This window comes from Protopterus annectens, chromosome 1.part2 (genome assembly GCF_019279795.1).
Source record: "Protopterus annectens isolate FY-2018-M chromosome 1.part2, PAN1.0, whole genome shotgun sequence".
Classification (NCBI taxonomy): domain Eukaryota; kingdom Metazoa; phylum Chordata; order Ceratodontiformes; family Protopteridae; genus Protopterus; species Protopterus annectens.
The window spans coordinates 213,267,472-213,289,057 of record NC_056727.1 but is presented as its reverse complement, the minus strand read 5'-3'; the positions used below and the strand labels follow the sequence as shown (position 1 = coordinate 213,289,057).

The window sequence follows — 21,586 nt, the reverse complement described above, 5'->3', positions numbered from 1 at the left end:
AATCCCTTCCCCCTTTTCAGGCATTCCTTAAGGTCCTCTGGAACAGCTTCCTCAGTTTCCTTATTTTCCTGATTTTCTGCTATTCCTTTTGGACCAGGACACCATTCAGCTCGTTCCTCCTGCCCAGGTGAGAAAGGAGTTTTACTCCTTGTTCCCTCTTCTTCATCCCCAGGCCTTTTTGTTTTTTGTAGACCTCAAGGAGACATACCTTTACATCCCCATTCACCCTCTGTTCAGGAAATATTTACATTTCTCTGTCTCTTCCTTGCATTTTCAGTTCTGTTCTTTGCCTTTGGCCTTTCTACTGCCCCAAGGGTATTCACCAAATGCCTTGCTCTTGTCATTGCTTTGCACAGGGTTTCAGGGATACAGATTTTTCAAGCTCCTTTTGCCAGCAGTCTGTTGCAGGGTCTCCAGATTACCATTTGTCTTTCACACAGTCGGGTTTACCACAACCCCCAAGAAGTCAGTCCTGATGTCTTCCAAGGATCATGTTTTCCTCAGGTGCATGCTTCAGACAGTTCTCGTTCTGTCATCACTCCCTGCTGCCAAGGTTCTGTCTCTCACAACCACCTTCTAGTCTCTTCTTTGCCTGTCCTTTCTCACAGCCAGTGGAATTTCTCAGGGTTCTGGGATTTATGGCATCTACTATTCCCATGATCCCTCTTGCCAGGCTCCATATGAGGAAATTTCAGTGGTATCTGAAATAATTGTGGCTCCAGCATTGCCACGTCCTGGAGTTCCCTGTTCCTTTTCTTCCTTGTCTCAAACTCAAGCTTCAGTGGTGGATTCATCAACTCTGTCTCAGTCCAGGTCTTCCCTTCCAGGGTCCGATTCCTTCTTTAGAGCTGTCCAAGAATGTCTGTGACTTGGGGTAGGGAGCCTCTTGTGGCTCCCTAAAAGTCCAGGGTCTCTGGCCTCCTCCTCAGAGGTCAGACCATATCAATATCAAGAGTTGGGAGCTCTCCTTATGATTCTGCAAGCTTTTTATTCCCTTTTCCCATCTCAGCCCTCTCAGCTTTCTGACAATATCATTGTGATGTGGTATGTCAGCAAGCAAGGGTTGGGGTACGAGGTCCTGTCGTCTTTGCCCACTAGCTCTTCAGGTACGAGAGCTAGCTGTCAAGTATCAAGTGACTCTTCAGGTGGTTTACATCCCCTCAGAGCACATTCTAGTTGCAGACTCTTAAAGCAGGTCCAGAACACAGGCTCATAAATGGATACTTCACAGAGACGTGTCCCTGGATATAGTTCATTGGTGGGGTATTCTTCACATAGATCTTTTTGCCTCCCTCTGAACAGACAGCCGCTTCTATTCAGTTCTAGAGTTCCAAGTTCTCTAACTTGGAAAGGGGACACCATGTCTTTTTCTTGGAAGAGAATGATGTTCTTCGTGTTTCACTGTTGCACTCATCACACTTTTGTTATCTGCCTGCAGGTAGCCCTCAGTCGACCCGAATTCCAGAGTCTTGGGATTTCTGCATCGGATGCTATCGCCTCTTCCATGATGTCAGGTTGTCAGGGGTGTAAAACATGCAGCTGATGCCATTACATCAGCTTTTCTTGCCATGTGGTAGCCCGAAGCCGAAGCAGTTCGCAAGTGCCGGTCAGTTGCTTCTTGAAATTTTTGTTTTTCGAGTTTCAAACCTGAATTCTTCTAAAGCTAAGTACCCCAATGGGGATCCTTTTCTCTTGCTCTAACCAATGTGAGAAAGTTAACAATTGTTTTGCCTGTGTAAAGCAAATACCTCACAGAGATTTTCATTCTTACTGCGTAACCTGTTTAGGCCCAAACCACGATGTCCCTCTCTGTCAGTTTTGTGCCTTGTTCAATGCCCAAACTATTTGGTTATTTTTGGCACTAAATCCTTTCGCTCTCGTTCACCATATTCCGAAATGGCTTCGATAAGCCACCCGACTACCGATCTTCTGAAAAAACACAAGGATAAAGACAGAGGCAGACCGCATAGGTCCAAAACTGCCGACGATACTTCCATTAAGCTAGTCGCCAGTCCGCAGGTACTCAGTGAGGCGCTTTTGCATCCCCTGTTACCCACCTCTACAGATTTGCAGGCCTCTACTGAGATGCATTCGGAGTCCGGTATGCTGCGAGATGCTTCTTTGACTATGGAACCTGTGGATGTCTCTACCTTGGATGAGTCCGGAGCTGCTGTGCAGGCACCGGCTTCTGAGGGTGTATTCAGACCTTCCGATGTTCATATTAAACTGACTACTTTGTTAATGACTAAAACTACCGAATTTCTCAGGCCCCAGAGTTCACACTACATCTAGGAGACTGACGACGAAAGTGCATTCTCAAGCTCCCATGCCACACAAACAAATGCTTGGAATTGGCTCTGAAGACCTTATTACTTTAATTAGAGGAAGCCAGCCTTCCCCCTCTAAAAGACAAATAATTGATTTTCCTTCTGATTCTACAGACCATTAGTCCGATGACTCTGACCTCTGTGATTACCAGGACATACCCTTATCTACCTATAAGGACTGAGATGCAGAGGATTCCATTCCCTCTGCTCCCCTCCCAGAGGACTTTTCTTTCAATGAAAATATACCCTAAGAGAACATTTCCACTGGGAATGCCAGGACTACCCACAGTCCAAAAAGAGACTCGGGGAATTTTTAGACTTGCCTCAGCATATGCCTCTAGCTATACCCCCTGTCTTGGATATTGTAGATGATGTCTTCATGGAATCCAGTCTTACCCCTGATACTTTACCACCAGCTCTTAGCCTGACAGGTACTACAGAGTACCTGACTCTCACAAATTTCTCTTTAAAAATCCCACTGTGGATCCAGAGACCATTTCCCAGGGGCCTATAGGTATTACGGCTACTACAGCCAACAACCCTACCCCTTCAGACAGGGATTCTAGGGCTTTAGACAGATGGAGTAAGAAGGTATATACCTCTGCAGCTCTTGCCATCAGGGCTTTAAATTGCCAGTTTCACATGTTGAAGTACCGGCAGCATATTATGGAACTAATTAAACAAAAAATGTTGTTGATTCCTGATTGTGCAGAAAATAAAGACTTGCAAGAGTTAATGCACTCGGCAAACCAAGTTGGTAAACATACTTTGCAGTGTGGTTTTGATGCCTTGGAAGCATCTTGTTGGGCTGCTGTCACTGGGTCTGTTCTGAGAAAGCATGCTTGGCTGAAAGAACAAATCTTGCCAGACCATGTCAAAGCAAAATTACTAGATGCTCCATTAAACCAAGATTGTTTCTTGGCTCAAAAGCAGAAGTAGTTCTTAAAAAGATGGAGGAAAAAGCTAAATCTATGCAAACTGTTAAAGATTTCTTACAGGTACAGCCACCTAGATTCAGTGGGCATTGGCCTTCAAAAAACTGGTCCTTTCCATTCCCTCCCAGACCTTCTCAGTCCAAACCCAGGGGCAACAGACCACAAAGACTACAGTCTCAGGGTATGCACAGATCTAAACAATGGAGTGCTCCCTTCTCAAAATCAGGGAGTGGTAAGCCACCCCTTATGGAAAAAGTTCACAATGACTTGTCCTTCATCCTTCCCAGCCATGCCCAAGTACTTGCACCCCTAGGAGGAAAACTCGCCCTGCATGCAAAAAGCTGGGAGTGTATTACCCAGGACCGATGGATCTTAAACATTGTATCCCAGGGATACAGATTCTACTTCCACTCACTGCCAACCCCAAGTGGATTGCCAGACCTTCCTCCAAACCAGTGCGCAGAGGCCCAAAAGCAAGTACTTTCTCTTCTCAGTATCAGGGCTATTCAACCTGTTCCAGTAGAGCAAAGGGGACAGGGTTTCTACTCCAGACTATTCCCGGTGCCCAGAAAAGAGAACTCTTGGCGCCTTATTCTGGATTTGTCAACTCTCAACTCCTTCCTGGTGGTAACAACATTCAAAATTTTTATACTCCAGAAGCTGCTTCCTATGCTAGCCAAGGACTCCTGGCTAGTCACCCTAGACTTAAGAGAAGCTTATCTGCACATCCCCATAAGGGAATCTTGCAGGAAATATCTGTTTCAAGGCAGGCTCTATGCACCATCAGTTCTTTGCACTTTCCTTTGGTTTATCTACTGCGCCCAGGGTATTCACAAAGTGCCTGGCTACAGCCATTGCATACTGCAGGCAGAGAAATATTCAAATTTACCCATACTCGGGATGATTGCCTGATTCAGGCGGACAGTCAGGAATTGCTACTTCAGCACCTGATGTTTGTAGAGAGACTCCTAACTTCTCTGGGGTATACCATCAATGAAAATAAATCACATCTGGTACCCAGCCAAAAGATTGTATTCCTGGGAGCAAGCTTGAACACAACTTCCCAGATGGCATTCCTCACTCCAGAAAACCAGATTTATTTGACAAATTACTTCAAACTACTGGCCACCCAAACTCAGCTTACTGCAAGCCCTAGGGTTCATGGCCTCATGCATTCTACTAATTCCATATGCAAGACTGCGTATGAGGAAACTTCAATGGTACTTAAAAAGTCTCTGGTGTCAACATTCTCAGGACCTGGAAACAGTGATTCCTATCATTCCTTGCCTAAGGGCAGAGTTCCTTTGGTGGGCAGAGGCTTGCAACCACAACAAGGGACTCCCTTTCACTCAATCCTCCCCGCTGCCCAAACCCTGACAACAGACGCAGCAGACTATGCATGGGGGGCTCACATGGCAGGCAAATACATTCACGGCAAATGGAGCCCAGGACAATGCATGGGTGGGCTCACATGGCAGGCAAATGGAGCCCAGGACAAATTCACCTGCATATCAATCAAAAAGAAGTGTTAGCTGTACAGAATGCTCTGACAGCCTTCAAATACCTTATCGTGCCAGGACAACTCTTGATAAAGACAGACAACGCCACAGTTATGTGGTACATAAGCAGGAGGGAACTCATTCCTACCCACTCTGCAGGTTAGCCATTGCTATGTGGAACACAGCCTTGAGCTGTCAAGTGCACCTGCAAGCTCAATTCCTGCCAGGCAAACAAAATTCACTGGCAGGTGACTTAAGCAGAAATCTAATGGACCCACATGAGTGGAAACTGGAACCCAACAATTCATTCAAACTTCTAATCCACAGGTGGGGACACCAGACATGGACCTCTTTGCTTCCCCCCCAAAGCCATCAACTGAGCAAATTTTGCACCAGAATTCCTCACAGCCATGCATAGAAAAGTGGATGCCCTATCCTTTACATGGGAAAACCTCTCGATCTATGCCTTTTCCCCCCTCTGCCCCTTCTTTCAAAAGTACTACTCAAGATCAAACAGGACAGGCCAAGGACAATCCTTATTGCACCAGACTGCTACGCCAGCACTGGTACCCACTCCTACGCAGTCTGGCAGCAGTACCACCCTGGCACCTACATCAGACCCCCTTTCTGCTGTCCCAGCAGGGGGACAGATTTTGCATCCTCAGCTGCAAACCCTGAACCTGGCAGCCTGGCTTATTCTCTGAATACATCACCAGCAACCCTTAGCAAACATGTTCTGGATGTTATCCTTGAGGCCAGGAGGCCTAGTACTAGGAAATCCTATTCAGAAAAGTAGAAAAGATACTGTTCTTGGAGCCAGTCTCAAGGAAAGGACACAGCTGTGCCCACCTTACCTCAAATCCTAGATTATCTAGCAGAGCTGCTCCACAAAGGCCTATCCTTCTCATCCAATTAAGATTCATGCCTCTGCTATCTCAGCTCTTTACAATACTGAGCCACCCCTCTTCTCTCACCCTCTTATCAAACATTTTCTGAGAGGACCTAACAATTTAAGACCCCCAAGGAGAGCTCCCACTCCAGCCTGGGACCTTAACTTTATACTAGAGAAGGTCACAGTCCCCCCCCCCCTTTTTGAGCCTGCTGCTACAGCAGAGTAAAATTCCTTTCTTGGAAAACAGCCTTTCGTCTTGCCATCACTTCAGCAAGAAGAGTGTCTGAGTTACAGGCCCTTATGGCTGTGGAACCTTTCATTATCTTCCATGTGGACAGGGTTTCTCTCAGGACTAACCCATCATTTATGCTCAAGGTGTGGTATCCAGTGTGGCTTTAAAGCAATCCATCCATTTACCAACCTTTTTTCCTAATCCTCAGAATAAAGGGGAAAGGATCCTGCACTCCTTGGATGTGCACAGACAGCTCAGGTTCTACCTTGACAGGACTAAACCTTTAAGAAAATCTAACCAGCTGCTAGTCAGCTTTGCTGCAGGGGCATAGGGCCAAGGCCATTTCAAAGCAAACCATTTCTAAATGGATAGCACACTGCATCCATTTCTGCTACAAACACCATGGAAAACTTACCCCACAGGGGTTCAGACCTCATTCCACTAGGGCTGCCTCAACCTCTACAGCCTTTCTCAGGGGAGTTCCTACCAGGGACATCCTGGAAGCTGCAACTTGGAGTTCTGTACACACCTTCACCAAGCATTACCACTTGCCCGTCTTTTCTAAATCCAGAGCTGGATTTGCCACAGCAGTCTTACAAGGCCTGCTAGCCAGCCCTAATATTTCTTGACTACCTCCACCCTTCGTCAGCTTTGGGAATCAACCCAAGTGTGATGACTGCAGCAGTGATACACGAAGAACATAGTACAGTTGTGTACACTTACCATAAATGTAGATGTTAGAGTGTATTCCCTATTGCAGTCCTGGTTACCCTCCCTCCAGCCCCATTTTTTTCTGTACTTTATAACTATCCTCTTTTTTGGCCATATCTTATGGCAGTGGTATTTACTTTCTACTGGAGGTGTTCTACACCATGTGATTGCATCCTATTTTGGAGGCTCCTGACATCCGGGGCAAGAAAAACTAATGTAATGCTGTCGACTGCATGTTTTATACCCCTGACGACCTCACGTCATGGAAGAGGCGACCGCATCAGGCACAGAAATCCCAAGACTCTGGTATTTGGGCCGACTAAGGGCTACCTGCAGGCAGATAACCGAAGTGTGATGACTGCAACAGTGAATACACTTGAATATCTACATTTATGGTAAGTGTACACAACTGTACTTTTCTGTATGCCTCCCCCACGTCCTCTTTTACCATGATTTCTGTAAATCCAAAAAAGGGACAGGATGCATCAGTGATGAGCATACCTCAGATATTAGAATACTTGGTAGAAATGTTTCATAATGGCCTCTCATATTCTTCCATTAAAATCCACGCTTCAGCAATCTCAGCAAACTACAACTGTGATCCACCTGTGTTTTCGCATCCCTTGCTAAGACAGTTTCTAAGAGGGATAAAGAATATCAAGCCTCCCAGAAAACCACCAGTTCCTGCATGGGACCTCAACTACGTCTTGGAAAAATTAACTCTTCCTCCTTTTGAACCAGCAGCATCTTCAGAAATGCAATTCCTCTCCTGGAAAACCGCCTTCCTGTTGGCAGTTACCTCAGCAAGAAGAGTCTCGGAGATACAGGCCCTCATGGCAGTACCTCCCTTTCTCATTTTCCATCAGGACAGAGTTACTCTAAGGACCATTCCTTCATTCATGCCAAAAGTGATATCCAGGGTGTCTCTAAATCAAGCAATTCACCTGCCTACTTTCTTTCCTAATCCTCAAAATAAAGGGGAAAAGCTGCTGCATACTTTAGACATACACAGACAATTACGCTACTACTTGGACAGAACAAAGACCACCAGGAAGACTGACCAATTATTTGTAGCCTATGCTGCCGGAGTGCAAGAAAAGGCAGTCTCCAAACAAACAATTTCAAAATGGATTGGACACTGCATCAGATTCTGTTGCTCCTTCCACGGAAAGAGTGTGCCAGCCAATATAAGACCACACTCAACCAGAGCTATAGCCACTTCCACAGCCTTTCTAAGAGGAGTGGCTACAAAGGACATTCTAAAGGCTGCTACATGGAGCTCCGTGCATACATTTACCAGACACTACAACCTGCCTTTATACTCCAGATCCCGAGCAGGCTTTGCTTCTGCAGTCCTGCAGGGTCTTTTAGCTACACCATCCCTTGCTTAGATCCTACCACCCCCAGCTTGGCTATGGTATTCAACCCATATGTCAGGACTGCAGTTGCATTCTTGAAGGACATAGTACAGTTTTGTACCTACCATAAATGTAGATGTCTGATAGATATGCAACTGCAGTCAGGTTTTCCCTCCCTCCTACCCCTCTGTTTTTTCCCTTGGGTCCTTTCCCCCTCTCCTATTTAGCTGGGGATATCTGTTATGGTGCATCTGTTTATTACTGTTGTGCATGTCTTGAAACTTTTGCTTATCCATTCACAAAATTTAGCCTTCCTTGGAGGGCACCTGGCATCTGGGGCAAGAAACACTGAAGAAGATGGCATCGGCGGATGCCTTTATACTCCAGCCGCTCTGACGTCGGGGAAGAGGCGACATCAGCCGACGCCGGACCCAGACTTTGGAATCCGGCCGACCGAAGGGCTGCCTGAGGCAGGACAACCCATATGTCAGGACTGCAGTTGCATATCTATCGGACATCTACATTTATGGTAGGTACAAAACTGTACTTTCCCCTGACCTCTGGAAGATTGCAATCGTTGTTCCTATTTTCCTATTCCAGGAATGGTTCCCTTAGATCAGTTGCTGCTTCCTCTAGCCAGAATTTTGTTAAAAGCAGCAGCTTAACATCAACAGACTCACATTGATGCCTGTGGTCTATGCTCAAGCCAACAGCATGACCTCAGAAAATTCATTGCTCTAACACTCTTTTTTGTGATAGATACACTGTATTGGACAGCAGATGTTGGAAACCTTACTGGGACTAGATCTGCTGATTTCTCTAAGGCCTTTGACCATGCACACCATACCCTTCACGTCAAGGAATTTTTTTTTTAGTTTTATTAAACATTTCTTTACTGTGGGGGGGGTTTAGTGTTTTAGTACTCTGATCACAATTGATCATTTGCATTTACTTCCCCAAGTCTTAACTCTGCCTCCATAAACTGGTTCTCAGACTTGCTGCCCAACACATACTTAAAGCATCTAAACAAAGCACTCATCATTATACATGCAGAACAGTTCATCGTTATATCTTGAAGGAAACCAATCTTGTATTTTTTATTTTATTTTGTATTTTTATTTATTTTTTATGGGAAAAAATCACATCTCACTCCAAAAGGAGACTTGGTATTTCCCAAATACCAACAGTGGAGAAAAGTCAGTCTTCCATCTTTTGCCTTTCTGATGAGCCATATGCCTGGTTGCAAATAAAGGCAGATTTGGTGATGATATTGCTCCACAGAAAACTCAGCAGAATTTTTTTTTTAAGAAAATTTGTATTGATCTAACATATTTACAATATATACACAGAAAGGAAGAAATTCAACATCGCATACTGTTGTATACAATGTTAAAAATGCATTGAATCATCTAAGTAATCGTATACAGTTAACACATTTGAGTCTTGATGTTTCACTAGCAGCATTTCAAGGTTATCCCAACCACTAAAAGTCTTAGTATGATTTATAGATCTTAATCTTACCATTTCTTTATCAGTTTTACATAGTATTATTGTTAAATTTAAAAATTCTTTGAACATGGGAGCCAAGTTCAATTTCCATTTTTTTGCAATAACTTTTCTAACAACTGCCAAAAGACTCCAAAATATTTTTTGTTGTTTGACTTTTACAGGTACCGGAAGTGGGGATTAATTAGTACTATGGTTTCATAGGTTCATACTAGGCTATCTGCCCTAGGGCATTTATAAGCCTAGCCAGAGTGTGTTTGGCTTTCGCCATCCATTTTAAAATAATTTTGCTATGCCCTTTTTCGAGGTTAGTATACTGTGCCTCTGTCTAACAGTGACACAGAAGTGATACCCGGGGTAAACCTATGATCTCCCATCCACTCATCAAGATTCCTCTTGAAGAGAGTCAATGAGGGACTCTGCCTAACCTGGACTGGGATTTTATTCCAGAGTGAAGGAGCCTCTGGGTTATGAATCTGTCCCTCCAGCATGTCCTATTTATTTCAGTGCTGAGGTTCAAGTCTCTCGAGCGCATAGCTCGATGGGATTTGGATTTTCTGAGGTGCAGCATGTCCATTAATTCCGGGTTGGACATGGCTTTACACGTCAGGCACAGATCGCCTCTGAGCAGGCGGTATGCCACTGAGTAGAGCTGGAGTTTCTTTAACCGGGCAGCATATGGCATCTGTTTGAGCCCTTTGATCCTGTTGGTGAGGTACTTTTGGGGTCTTTCCAGTTGCTGCAGGTGTCTGGTAAGGTACATCCCAAAAGGGGCATTGTACTCAATTATGGGACTGATGAGGGATGAGTAAAGAGGCACGATGACCTCCCCTGATCTAGATGTGAATTCCTTCATGATTAGGTGGGCTATATAAAATGTTTTTCTAACTACTTTGGCCACGTGGTTGTCAAATGAGAGATTGCTATCAACTTGGGTCCACAGGTCCCCAGATGATTGTCTAGATCAATAACCCCTTAAAAAACATACATATATCTTCCCAATATATATTTGACCACATGTTTATGGATTATGAAAAATTTGTCAACTTTTACATCTTTACTACATCTCCAACAAACTGCAGAAGTCATTTTACTAAACTTGAGATTTTATAGGGGGTAACAAGCCTTCTGTGTATATATTTCCACATAAAAACTTTCCTGTATAAACATGAAGTTTGATTAACTGCTTTAAGTAACAAAGTTTTATTGTTACCATCTGTTGAGACTCTCAATCCACTACTATCTAAAAAGTTCCAGAATTTTGCATCAAGGTTATTATTTATAATTAGTTTATATAACTTGGATAAGATTCCTTTGTAGGTTAATTTACCTTCAGTGATGTTCATATACTCATATGAGAGAATAGTGTTCTATTCATCTTAACTCATATTGTCTACAAATTCATTAATTTCCTACTGATGGATAATATTAACTGGTTAACAGATTCAACCATCTTAAAAATTTTCATTAAATATTCTGGCGACTTAGTTTTTCCTTTTTCAAAGCAATCGGACCATAATACTAATCCAGTCCTTTTTAGTAAATTTATTTTAACATTGTTCTGAATTTCTTTAAATCTAGAGGTATGTGCAGTGGGATAGCACAAACATTTCCTTTTTGATAGTAATGCAGTTTTAAAAACATATTTCTTAACCATTTTAAGAACTTTCATATCCGCAGAGTCTAAAATTTCCTTCTAAGATAAATTTTATTAACCAGAGTAGAGGATTGTTATACATTTCTAATTTATCATACTTGATAAACTTAGAAGAATTTAGTATAATCTGCTCCTAAATGGTTTTCCATTGACTAGTGTAAAGTCCATCCAAAGTATAATATAACATTTGCAGCAACAAGTAAGATTCTACATCTGAGAAGCAAATACCACTATACTCGTATAATCTTGTATAATTTATTTAAATAATTCTCAGCTTTTTAGAATACCATAAAAATAACATTATTTTTTTTCATTTTCTTAATTTTTTTGCCAGGTACCAAAATATAAAATGCTATATATATGTGTGTGTGTATACGTGTGTTTTATTTATATAATATATATATATATATATATATATATATATATATAATGTGTGTGTGTATGTAGGTGTAGGTTCATAGGTGTGTAGTAGGCTAATGGCCCTGGAGCCTTTACAAGCCTAGCCCATAGGATTACTCTGGCATTGTGCTACCCAACCTTAGTTCCCAGTACCTCTGTCGAGTAAAGCCACTGGAGTGATCCCTGGGGTGAATTTTCTATTTCCCATCCACTCATCAAGATTTCTCTTACAGGCCCAGTGCAGTGCTCTGCCTGACATGTGTGGGAAGTCCATTCCATAGCATGGGCAGTCTCTGTGTTATGAACCTGTCCCTCCAGCATGTTCTGTTGATTGGGGTAATGAGGTTGAGGTCTCTGGAGCATGTGGTGCGGAGGGATTGGGATTTCTTCAGATGTAGCATTTCTAACAGAGCTGGATCAGACATGGCTTTGTAAATCAAGCAGAGATCGCCTCTAAGTGGTGTGTATGTATATATATATATATATATATATCTATATATATAGATGTGGCAACCTCACTTTTGACCACCACGTTGCCGCCATTGTACGGAAGGCTTTCTACATGGCCCACCTCATAAATAAGGGTATTTCATCCAAGAAAAAGGTCATAACATCCCTGTACTCCTCCCTTATCAGACCCATTATCGAGTACACTGCCCCCTTTGGCATGTACCTTACCAAGCACATGCAGCAGTTGGAGAGACCACAGAGGTTCCTAACCAGGAAAATCCAGGGTCTCAAACACCTATTCTATACAGATAGACTAAAGCCCTGTCCTTCTACTCAGTCTCATACAGACTGCTCAGACTTGACCTGTGTCTGGCATACAAGGCCATCTCAGACCCAGCCTTGATGGAGTTGCTGCATGTTCGTAAGACAAATTCCACTTGAGCAACCCACATGCAAGGCGTTAACCTGGTCTGTGACATTAATAGAACTTGTTGGCAGGATAGATTTGTGTCCCAAAGACTCCCTCATTTGTGGAATAGACTCCCTCTCCATGTCAAGCAGAGTACCTCTCTAGCCCTCTTTAAGAGGAGCCTGGAGGACTGGATGGGAAACAAAATACATCCCTGGTATCTCACCTGTGTCCCTGCTGGACAGGGGAAACCATTGCTGACTTTGAGGGAACATGGGCAAAATTCTTGGCTAGGCTTATAAGGGCCACCTGGCCAATAGCCTGGTATCATCCTATGAACCTATATTTATACACACAGAGAATAATATATAATCTTGGGTACAAATTATTTTAATAACTATTAACCTATCCTCAAAAATAAAAAAAAGTTAATAAAGCAGCACTTCAATTACTTTTTCAAAATTATTAATAAATAATCTTACATCTTGATAATCTTCATTCCTAAATATTTTTGTTCTTTAGTGTTAAATCCGTTGCTTGATAGTGAATTTAAAGTTTCAGTTTTATTAAATTTCAACAGCGATACTTCTTGAAACTTTTCAATTTCCTCATATCTTTCTTGATTGAATAATTTAAATCACTGTAGTTACTAAAATATCATCTGCTGAAAGCTGATTTTAGATTCTCAGTCCTTGTTAGTTGAGAATCGGGCAGTTTTTTCATTGTACTATTGGCTAAAGGTTCGATAACTAATACAAATAGAGGGGATAAGGGGCAGCCTTGCTTTGTGCCTGGTAAGTGATTCTTTGAGAATATTAGATCCAGTTTTAACGTATGCTTTTTTAATATTCCAATAAATTGTTCTGGAAATGCAAATACATTTAAAGTTTTAAACAAGTAGTTCCATTCTACAGAATCAAACGCTGTCTCAACATCTAAGCTAATTAGGACCAATTTCTTATTCATTCCTTTTACTAAAATTAAGATGGTTACTGTCAGCAGAATTTCTTGATTATCTCTTCATTGAGGGATTTGTTCCATTGCATTTGGTCTAGAAGATGCCCAACATTGCTTGAAGTCATTCCACAAGACTAAATGTTGTTTAGCAAAGAAGCTACTGCAGTGGTGACCCTATTTTGATCATCTGTCTCTACTGTGAGTACCCACAGCTGTACATTTTCATGTGTTGGCATTTCAGTTGCAAGTAGAGTATGCTGTTGCTCTGTACTGTTAAAAATACCAAGTCTTATGAAGTCTTTGGTGACTTGTGTGTGAGTGGCTGGCTTTTGAAGAGTCCCTTTCGCTCTAGAGTTATACAGCTTTTGCAAGATATTTTTTTAAGTAAAGGTTATAGTAGTTCTTTTGTATTTTACTTTGAGGTGTGTACTTACAGTGCACTTAATAGCTATAGAACACCTTTAGCAGTTTTCATGTTGTTTTTCCTACTTTGCAGATAAATCCAGGACAGATGTGGAACAACTACCCAAGGTAATTTTTGTGTTATAAATTCTGTTATACGAGTTGCCAGCTCTGTAGTAATGACCAATTAAGTAGCTACTGAAAACAAAGCAGAACAATAATGCAATTTTTAAGACTTCCTTGCCTTCATTTTTGCTTGATAAAAAGTTTGATGATAAATATGTGGAGTTGCTCCTACACTGGTAACGTGTATGTGTTTACCCCCTGTTTTACCATGTGTCCTTTGTATTGATGTCTTGCATTAACATGCATACAATATATTTAGTTTCTCCAGGGCTGCTGTTCCTAAAAGGATCACAGGCATTGTAGCAGGAAACAAATTCATATTTTGTGGAAAATGCCTTGCTAGGAGATGAGGCTAACAATATCAGAAAGAAAATACAGTTTTGCAGAAGCTGCTGTTAAAAAAATCGATAATTAGTAGGGCACATAAATATTACATGGTAGCTAAATAATTGGAGTGGGTTATAAAAACATTAGGAAAAGAGAATGGAAAGGTGGTTTACAAAGGAACAGCGGGAGGACATACGCATGGCTCCCAAGTATGCAGCAGAGTTCAAGGTTTTGGACTTTTGAATGGAAGTGTTCACATAGGTGTTTTGTACCCCAAGCAGACTTCAGAGGATTCTTCTCCGGAAGACAGCAAACGCTATAGGTGTGATAGGAAAGAGAGGTAATTGGGAACGTTTTTTGGGTTGAGGGGATGTGAAGAGTTGGCAGATTGAAAAAAAAAATCATGCAGAGTACTTTGTTAGAAATGTTGGTGAAGGAAATGTTTTGAGTGGGTTATAGGATCTGAATTGCCTAGACATTGTAAAAAAAGCCTAGTGTGATTTGACTGCCAACAAAGTAATTACTAGAAAATGGAAATCACAATCTAAACCAAATGTAATTGAACTGTTGAATACCATAATGGAGACTAAAGAGCTAGAAGTTTAAAAAAGGGAAAGATCAAATTGCATAGAAATAAATGTAATGTTTGGTAACAGCACATGCAGAACAATATTTAGGAGGAATAAGGTATGAGAGAAGGCAGAAACTGAGACATTTATGTAAATTTGGAGTGAATTAACATTATTAAAAAAAACATATGTATACATGAAAATAACAATGGAAATGCTGCTTTTTAATTAATATGTGTATTGTTGTAATTTTAAAATGTGATAGTTTAATAAAGATGTTAAAAGTGGAAGAAAATGCAACTTTCACATTGTTTCTAACTTGAAGTTTTCAGCAGCTGATTAGGGAATTTAGTTACAGGAGATCATGTTGCACTTCATGGTGCATTACTGGGAAAATCCCAAAAGTTGTTAATCTGTTTTCTTTACTTTCCTAGCCTACATTCTCACTTCAACATCATTTAGCACCCCAGGAGTTTGTTTTGTTTAGCAATTTCAGTGATTATAATTTAAATGATAATTCAATAAATATGTTTTTGTTTGAAAAACAAAAAAAAAGAGATTGTCAAGATGACTTATTAGACAGAGATCGCCTTTGAGTAGACGATATGCCACAGAGTATAGCTGGAGATGTCCTTCAAGAATGCAACTGCAGTCATAACATGTGGTTGTCCTGCCTCAGGCAGCCCTCGGCCGGATTCCAAAGTCTGGGTCCGACGTCGGCTGATGTCGCATTTCTGTCCGACGTCAGAATGGCTGGAGTACATAAGCATCAGCCGACGCCATTTTCTCCAGTCTTTCTTGCCGCCCGGTGCCCGAAGCAGAAGCAGTTCGCAAGTCCCGGTCGGTCAGCTCCTGTATTCTTCGATACCGAAGTCATCAAAAAAGCTAAGTACCCCATTTGGGACCTTTTCTTGCCTCAGCCGATGTCAGAAATTACTGAAAAAGTTAACAATTGTCTTTCTTGTGGTAAACAAATACCTCATAAGGATTTCCACTCTTACTGTCTCCCTTGCCTTGGCCCAGACCACGACGTCTCGGCCTGTGTAGCCTGTGCTCGCTTCAACAAGAGCACTCTCAGGTGCCGGGCGGCGATAAATTTGTTTACACCATGCCGTCGGATCCTCCGACATCGCAAACTCCCAAGAAGTGAAAAGACCGGGACCGACATCCTCGGCCCGCGTCTACTACCGACTCCACGCCAAAACCTACCGCGAGTGCTCCGGTTCCCTCTGAAACAGTCTCTCCACCACTCCGAACCGAAGACACCGCATTACCGACGACTCCGATTCCGGACATCACTCCGCCAGTTATCGATTTTCCTCCGGATACCGAAACCGAGGAAATGCCCGAGAACATTGCTGTAGACAAGGTCACTCCTGCACGTGGAGCTGCCACCAGGCCTCCTATGGCCATGTCTATTAAGGCCTATACTAGGGCTAAGGCAGCCAGCAAAACAAAGCATATTACTACTAAAACATTACCTCAGCCTACTCCAGAGACACAAATTATGTCCATGGCTGCTGACTTAATTTCTATGATTAGAGGTTCACAGGCCCATCCTGAGAGAGGATCCCAGCCTCCTTCTGATAAAAGGCCCCGGGTTGAACCCTCTGACCCTATTCCTTCAGATGAAGATTCTGAGGGCTCTGTCCACTCTGATAGCCAGGAAGAGCTCTTCCAGACCTGTGAGGACTCGGATGCAGAAGATTCCATCCCCTCGGCCTCCCCTCCTGAGGATATTTCTTTTGGGGAAGTTCTGCATACCATGAGGGAACATTTCAAGTGGCAAGGACAGGAATATTCTGATTCCAGGAAACGCCTTAGGACTTTCCTTAAGAAGCCCCAGCACAGGCCCTTAGCTATTCCTCCTGTACTTGATGTTTTGGATGATTTATATTCTGACTCTAGTGCTACCCCTGATTCTCTTCCTCCTGCTCCAGCCAAGCCAGACAGGTATTACAGGGTCCCAGAAACTCATTCCCATTTATTCAGGGCCCATACTGCTGATTTGGAAACTATTTCACAGGGGCCTAAAGGAGTTTCAGCTTCCACCTCTAAAATCCATTGCCCTCCAACAGGGAAGCTAGGTCATTAGAGAGATGGGGCAAAAGGTTTACACATCCACTACCTTATCTATGAGAGCTTTGAATTGCCTTTTTCATATGTTACAATATCAGGATTTCCTGTTAGATGATTTACAAAAAACATTAGCCACTCCTGATCCTTTAGACAGGAAGACTTTGCAGGAAGCTGTACATAACTCTCAGCAAGTAAGCAATCACTTCCTGCAGTGTGGATATGATGCACTGGAAGCTTCATGTAGGGCAGCTATGACAAGGGCAGTCATTCGTAGACATGCGTGGTTAAAAGATCAACCTCTACCAGATCATGTAAAGGCAAAACTTCTGGATGCACCTTTGGAAAAGAACAAGCTTTTTGGTGCTAATGCTAAGGAAGTGTTAAAGACCATCGAAGAAAAAGCAAAATCAGTTCAGACGGTGAAAGATTTCCTCCAGGTTCAACCCCCCAGATTCAGTAGAAATTGGCCTTCAAAAAACTGGTCCTTTCCTAATCCAGAAAAGTTTCAAAGGGGTAAGAACAGACGTGGCCGAGGAAGAGGCCAATACAGAGGCCCTTACAGGGGACGACAATGGCAGCCAGGAAACCAAAGAAGTGACGCAGGGGTTTCACCTGCCCCACAACCACAATCTCAATGACTTTCCTCTACTACCGCCTACCAAGGAACAAATAGAAGCTCCCTTGGGCGGGAAATTATCTCTGTTTGCAGAAAATTGGCACAGACTGACAAAGGACAAATGGATTTTGGACATTATAGACCGAGGGTACAGGTTCCATTTTCATACCTTGCCAAGAAGACAAGGCATGCCAAACCTACCACAAAACCAGAGGGCAGAGGCTATCAAGCAAATCACTCTGCTGAATCGGATGAAAGCAATAGAAAGAGTTCCACAACAAGAACAAGACCAGGGATTTTACTCAAGACTGTTCCTTGTTCCAAGAAAAGAATTTCAATGAAGACCAATACTGGACTTGTCCGCATTAAACACCTTTCTCATAGTACCAAAGTTCAAAATGCTGACTCTACAGCAACTCCTTCCCATGCTGGGCAAGGGGTCTTGGCTGATTACTCTGGACCTCAAGGAGGCATACCTGCATGTCCCTATCAGACACAGCTGCAGAAGATACCTCAGATTTCTTGCAGGGCCAGAGCATTATCAATTCTCAGCATTGCCATTTGGCTTATCTACTGCGCCCAGAGTATTCACAAAATGCCTGGCTTCAGTAATTGCTCATTGCAGGCTCCAGGGATACAAATTTACCTGTACCTGGACGACTGCCTCATACAAGCGGACAACAAATTGATGTTGACAAAAAACTTGGATTATGTCATGCGATTACTTCAAGCTCTGGGATACACAGTCAACTTCCAAAAGTCAAGACTGCAGCCATCCCAGCAAATAATCTTCTTAGGAGCCAAACTAGACACAGCCTCTCAAATGGCTTACCTGACAGAAGACAAGCAAGAGAAGTTAACTCATTACTTCAAAGGTTTAGCAAAACTCACCCAGATGACTGCAAGGAGATTCCTACAGGCCTTGGGTTACATGGCATCCTGCATTCTCCTGGTTCCATTAGCAAGACTACACATGAGAAAGCTTCAATGGTACCTAAAAAGCATTTGGTCTCAACACAGCAACAACTTGGAGACAATCATACCGCTCATTCCATGCCTTCAAAAGGAATTCCTATGGTGGGCCTCGGTGAGCCAGGCAAACACAGGTATGTCATTCATAAAACCACAGATAACACAGACCATGACCACAGATGCCTCAGACCTTGGATGGGGGGGCACACATGGAAGGCAGGTGTATACAAGGACAATGGTCTCCAAAGGAAACACATCTGCATATAAACCAAAAGGAAATGCTGGCAGTAATGCATGCCATCGAGGCCTTTCAACACCAACTTCAGCAAGGCCATTTACTGATACGGACAGACAACACCACTGTGATGTGGTACATAAACAAGCAAGGGGGCACCCACTCTTACCCCCTTTGCAGATTGACAATGCATCTTTGGGAGAAATCACTGAGCCTAAACATCCAGTTACAATCCCAGTTTGTTCCAGGCAAAGACAATGTGTTGGCGGACAGCCTAAGCAGGAATTTCACAGATCCACACGAGTGGAGGTTACATCCGAAGGTCTTCACACAACTCACTTCGACATGGGGCAGGCCAAAGTGGACCTATTTGCCTCTCACCTCAACCATCTTCTACCAAAATTCTGCACAAGGACATACCATCCAAAAGCTTGGAAAATAGATGCTCTCTCATTCAACTGGAACTTCCTAACAATCTATGCATTCCCACCTCTGCCACTGATGACCTCAGTATTACTAAAGATCAAAGCAGAGACCCAAGGGAATCATAATAGCTCCGGACTGGCCAAGACAACACTGGTACCCACTACTACGGAGCATATGTCACAACAGGAGGTGGGCCCTTCCCCAATGGCCTCTACTTTTGACTCAACACAATTTCAAAACAGTGCATCCAAACCTTCAGACACTGCAGCTAACAGCTGGGAGATCCCATAAATAACTTCAACCTATCTCTCTCCAAGGAAGTTCAGCGGATACGAACAGAGGCTCGAAGACCATCCACCAGAAAGGTTTACTTAGCAAAGTGGAAAAGATTCAGCAATTGGAATACCAGCAAGGGACATGATGCATCATTGTTGAACATCCCACTCATCTTGGAATATTTGGCAGATATGTTCAAGAACGGCCTCTCATATTCTTCCATAAAGATACATGCATCTGCTATTTCAGCTAGATACAACACTGATCCTCCTGTTTTTTGCACACCCTTTACTAAGGCAATTCCTCAGGGGAATCAAGAACATTAAGCCACCAAGAAAGGCCCCAGTGCCAGCCTGGGACCTCAATTTTGTCTTAGAAAAACTGACTCTACCTCCATTTGAGCCAGCAGCTTCAGTTGACTTGCAATTTCTCTCATGGAAGACAGCTTTCCTGTTGGCAATTACCTCAGCAAGAAGGGTTTCTGAACTACAGGCCCTAATGGCAACACCACCGTTCATAATTTTTCACAGAGACAGGGTTTCATTAAGGACCAACCCTACTTTTATGCCAAAGGTGATATCTAGGGTTTCTTTAAATCAAGCCATTCATCTGCCTGCTTTCTTCCCCAATCCTGAGAATAAGGGGGAAAGGCTGTTGCATACCTTGGACATTCACAGACAACTTCGATACTACCTGGACAGAACCAAGGCCAGTAGGAAGTCTGACCAACTTTTTGTAGCTTACGCCCCTGCAGTCCAAGGAAAAGCAATTTCAAAACAGACTATTTCAAAATGGATTGGACATTGCATCAGATTCTGTTATTCCTATCATGGAAAGACTGTTCCAGCCAATGTCAGACCACATTCCACCAGAGCTACAGCCACCTCTACAGCATTCTTAAGAGGGGTGCCTACTAAGGACATTCTAGAAGCTGCTACATGGAGCTCCGTGCATACATTCTCCAAACACTACAATCTCCCTCTATACTCCAGATCCAGAGCAGGCTTTGCTTCGGCAGTCCTGCAGGGTTTGATTGCCACACCATCTTTTTCCTAGAGCATTCCTCCTCCTCCCCCAGCTAAGCTATGGTATTCTACCCACATGTTATGACTGCAGTTGTATTCTTGAAGGACATAGTACAGTTTTGTACCTACCATAAATGTAGATGTCCGATAGACATGCAACTGCAGTCGGAATTTCCCTCCCTCCATACCCCTCTATGCCTAGGGTCCACTCCTATCCCTGTTACTCTTAGCTGGGGATATCTGTTATGGTGTATTTGTTTTATTGCTCATTTATTTGTCTGGAATCCTGTTTTTGTCTTCCAATTTGATTACAGCCTTCCTTGGAGGGCACCTGGCATCTGGGGCAAGAAACACTGAAGAAAATGGCGTTGGCTGATGCTTATGTACTCCAGCCGCTCTGACGGAGAGAAATGCGACATCGGCCGACCGAGGGCTGCCTGAGGCAGGACAACCACATGTTATGACTGCAGTTGCATGTCTTATCGGACATCTACATTTATGGTAGGTACAAAACTGTACTTTTTTTTTTAGACGGTCAGCATATGGCATCTGCTTTAGGCCTGAGATTCTTTTAGTGAGGTATTTCTGTGGCCTTTCCAGCTGTTGCAGATGTCTTGTGAGGTACATACCAAACGGGGCATTATACTCTATAATGGGTCTAATGAGGGATGTGTACAGTGGGACAATGACCTCCTTTTTTCTGGATGAAAAGCCCTTCGTGATGAGGTGTGCCACATAGAAGGATTTCCTGACTGTTGTGGCAATGTGGTTATCGAAAGTGAGACCACTGTCCACCTGTGTCCCTAAGTCTCTCATCACACTTTCGATGTTTAGTGTCCTGCCACCTATGTGGTAATTCATGGGTACATGTTTTTTCGAAGGGATAACTATACATTTCTTGGCATTAAGCTTGAGCCCATGGCTCTGGCACCAGGCATCTGTTTCTGTAAGGCCCTTTTGTAGAATATCCACATAATTTGGGGATTCAATAATGGCTTCCAGTTTGCAGTCATCTGCAAACTTTGTTAGTCAGAGTCCCTTAGTGTTGGCCTGTACTTCAGAGAAGTAGATGCCAAACAAGAATGGTCCCAGGACTGAACCCTGAGGTACTCCACTTGTCTGGAGCTGGATTTGAAGTGGGCTACTTTTACAGTCTGGGTTCTGTCAGTAAGCCAGTTGGCAACCCATTGAGTGACGTAGG

General features: G+C 43.1%; 1 protein-coding gene across 1 annotated transcript in view; it reads left to right on the top strand.

Annotated features, from left to right (window-relative positions):
- Positions 1-21,586, top strand: part of VPS54 (VPS54 subunit of GARP complex) — a 1,876,392-nt gene that overhangs the window by 549,645 nt on the left and 1,305,161 nt on the right. The window contains exon 7 of the mRNA XM_044055553.1: positions 13,829-13,863. Coding sequence (XP_043911488.1) covers positions 13,829-13,863 — 35 coding nt within the window. The remainder of the gene's footprint in view (positions 1-13,828; positions 13,864-21,586) is intronic.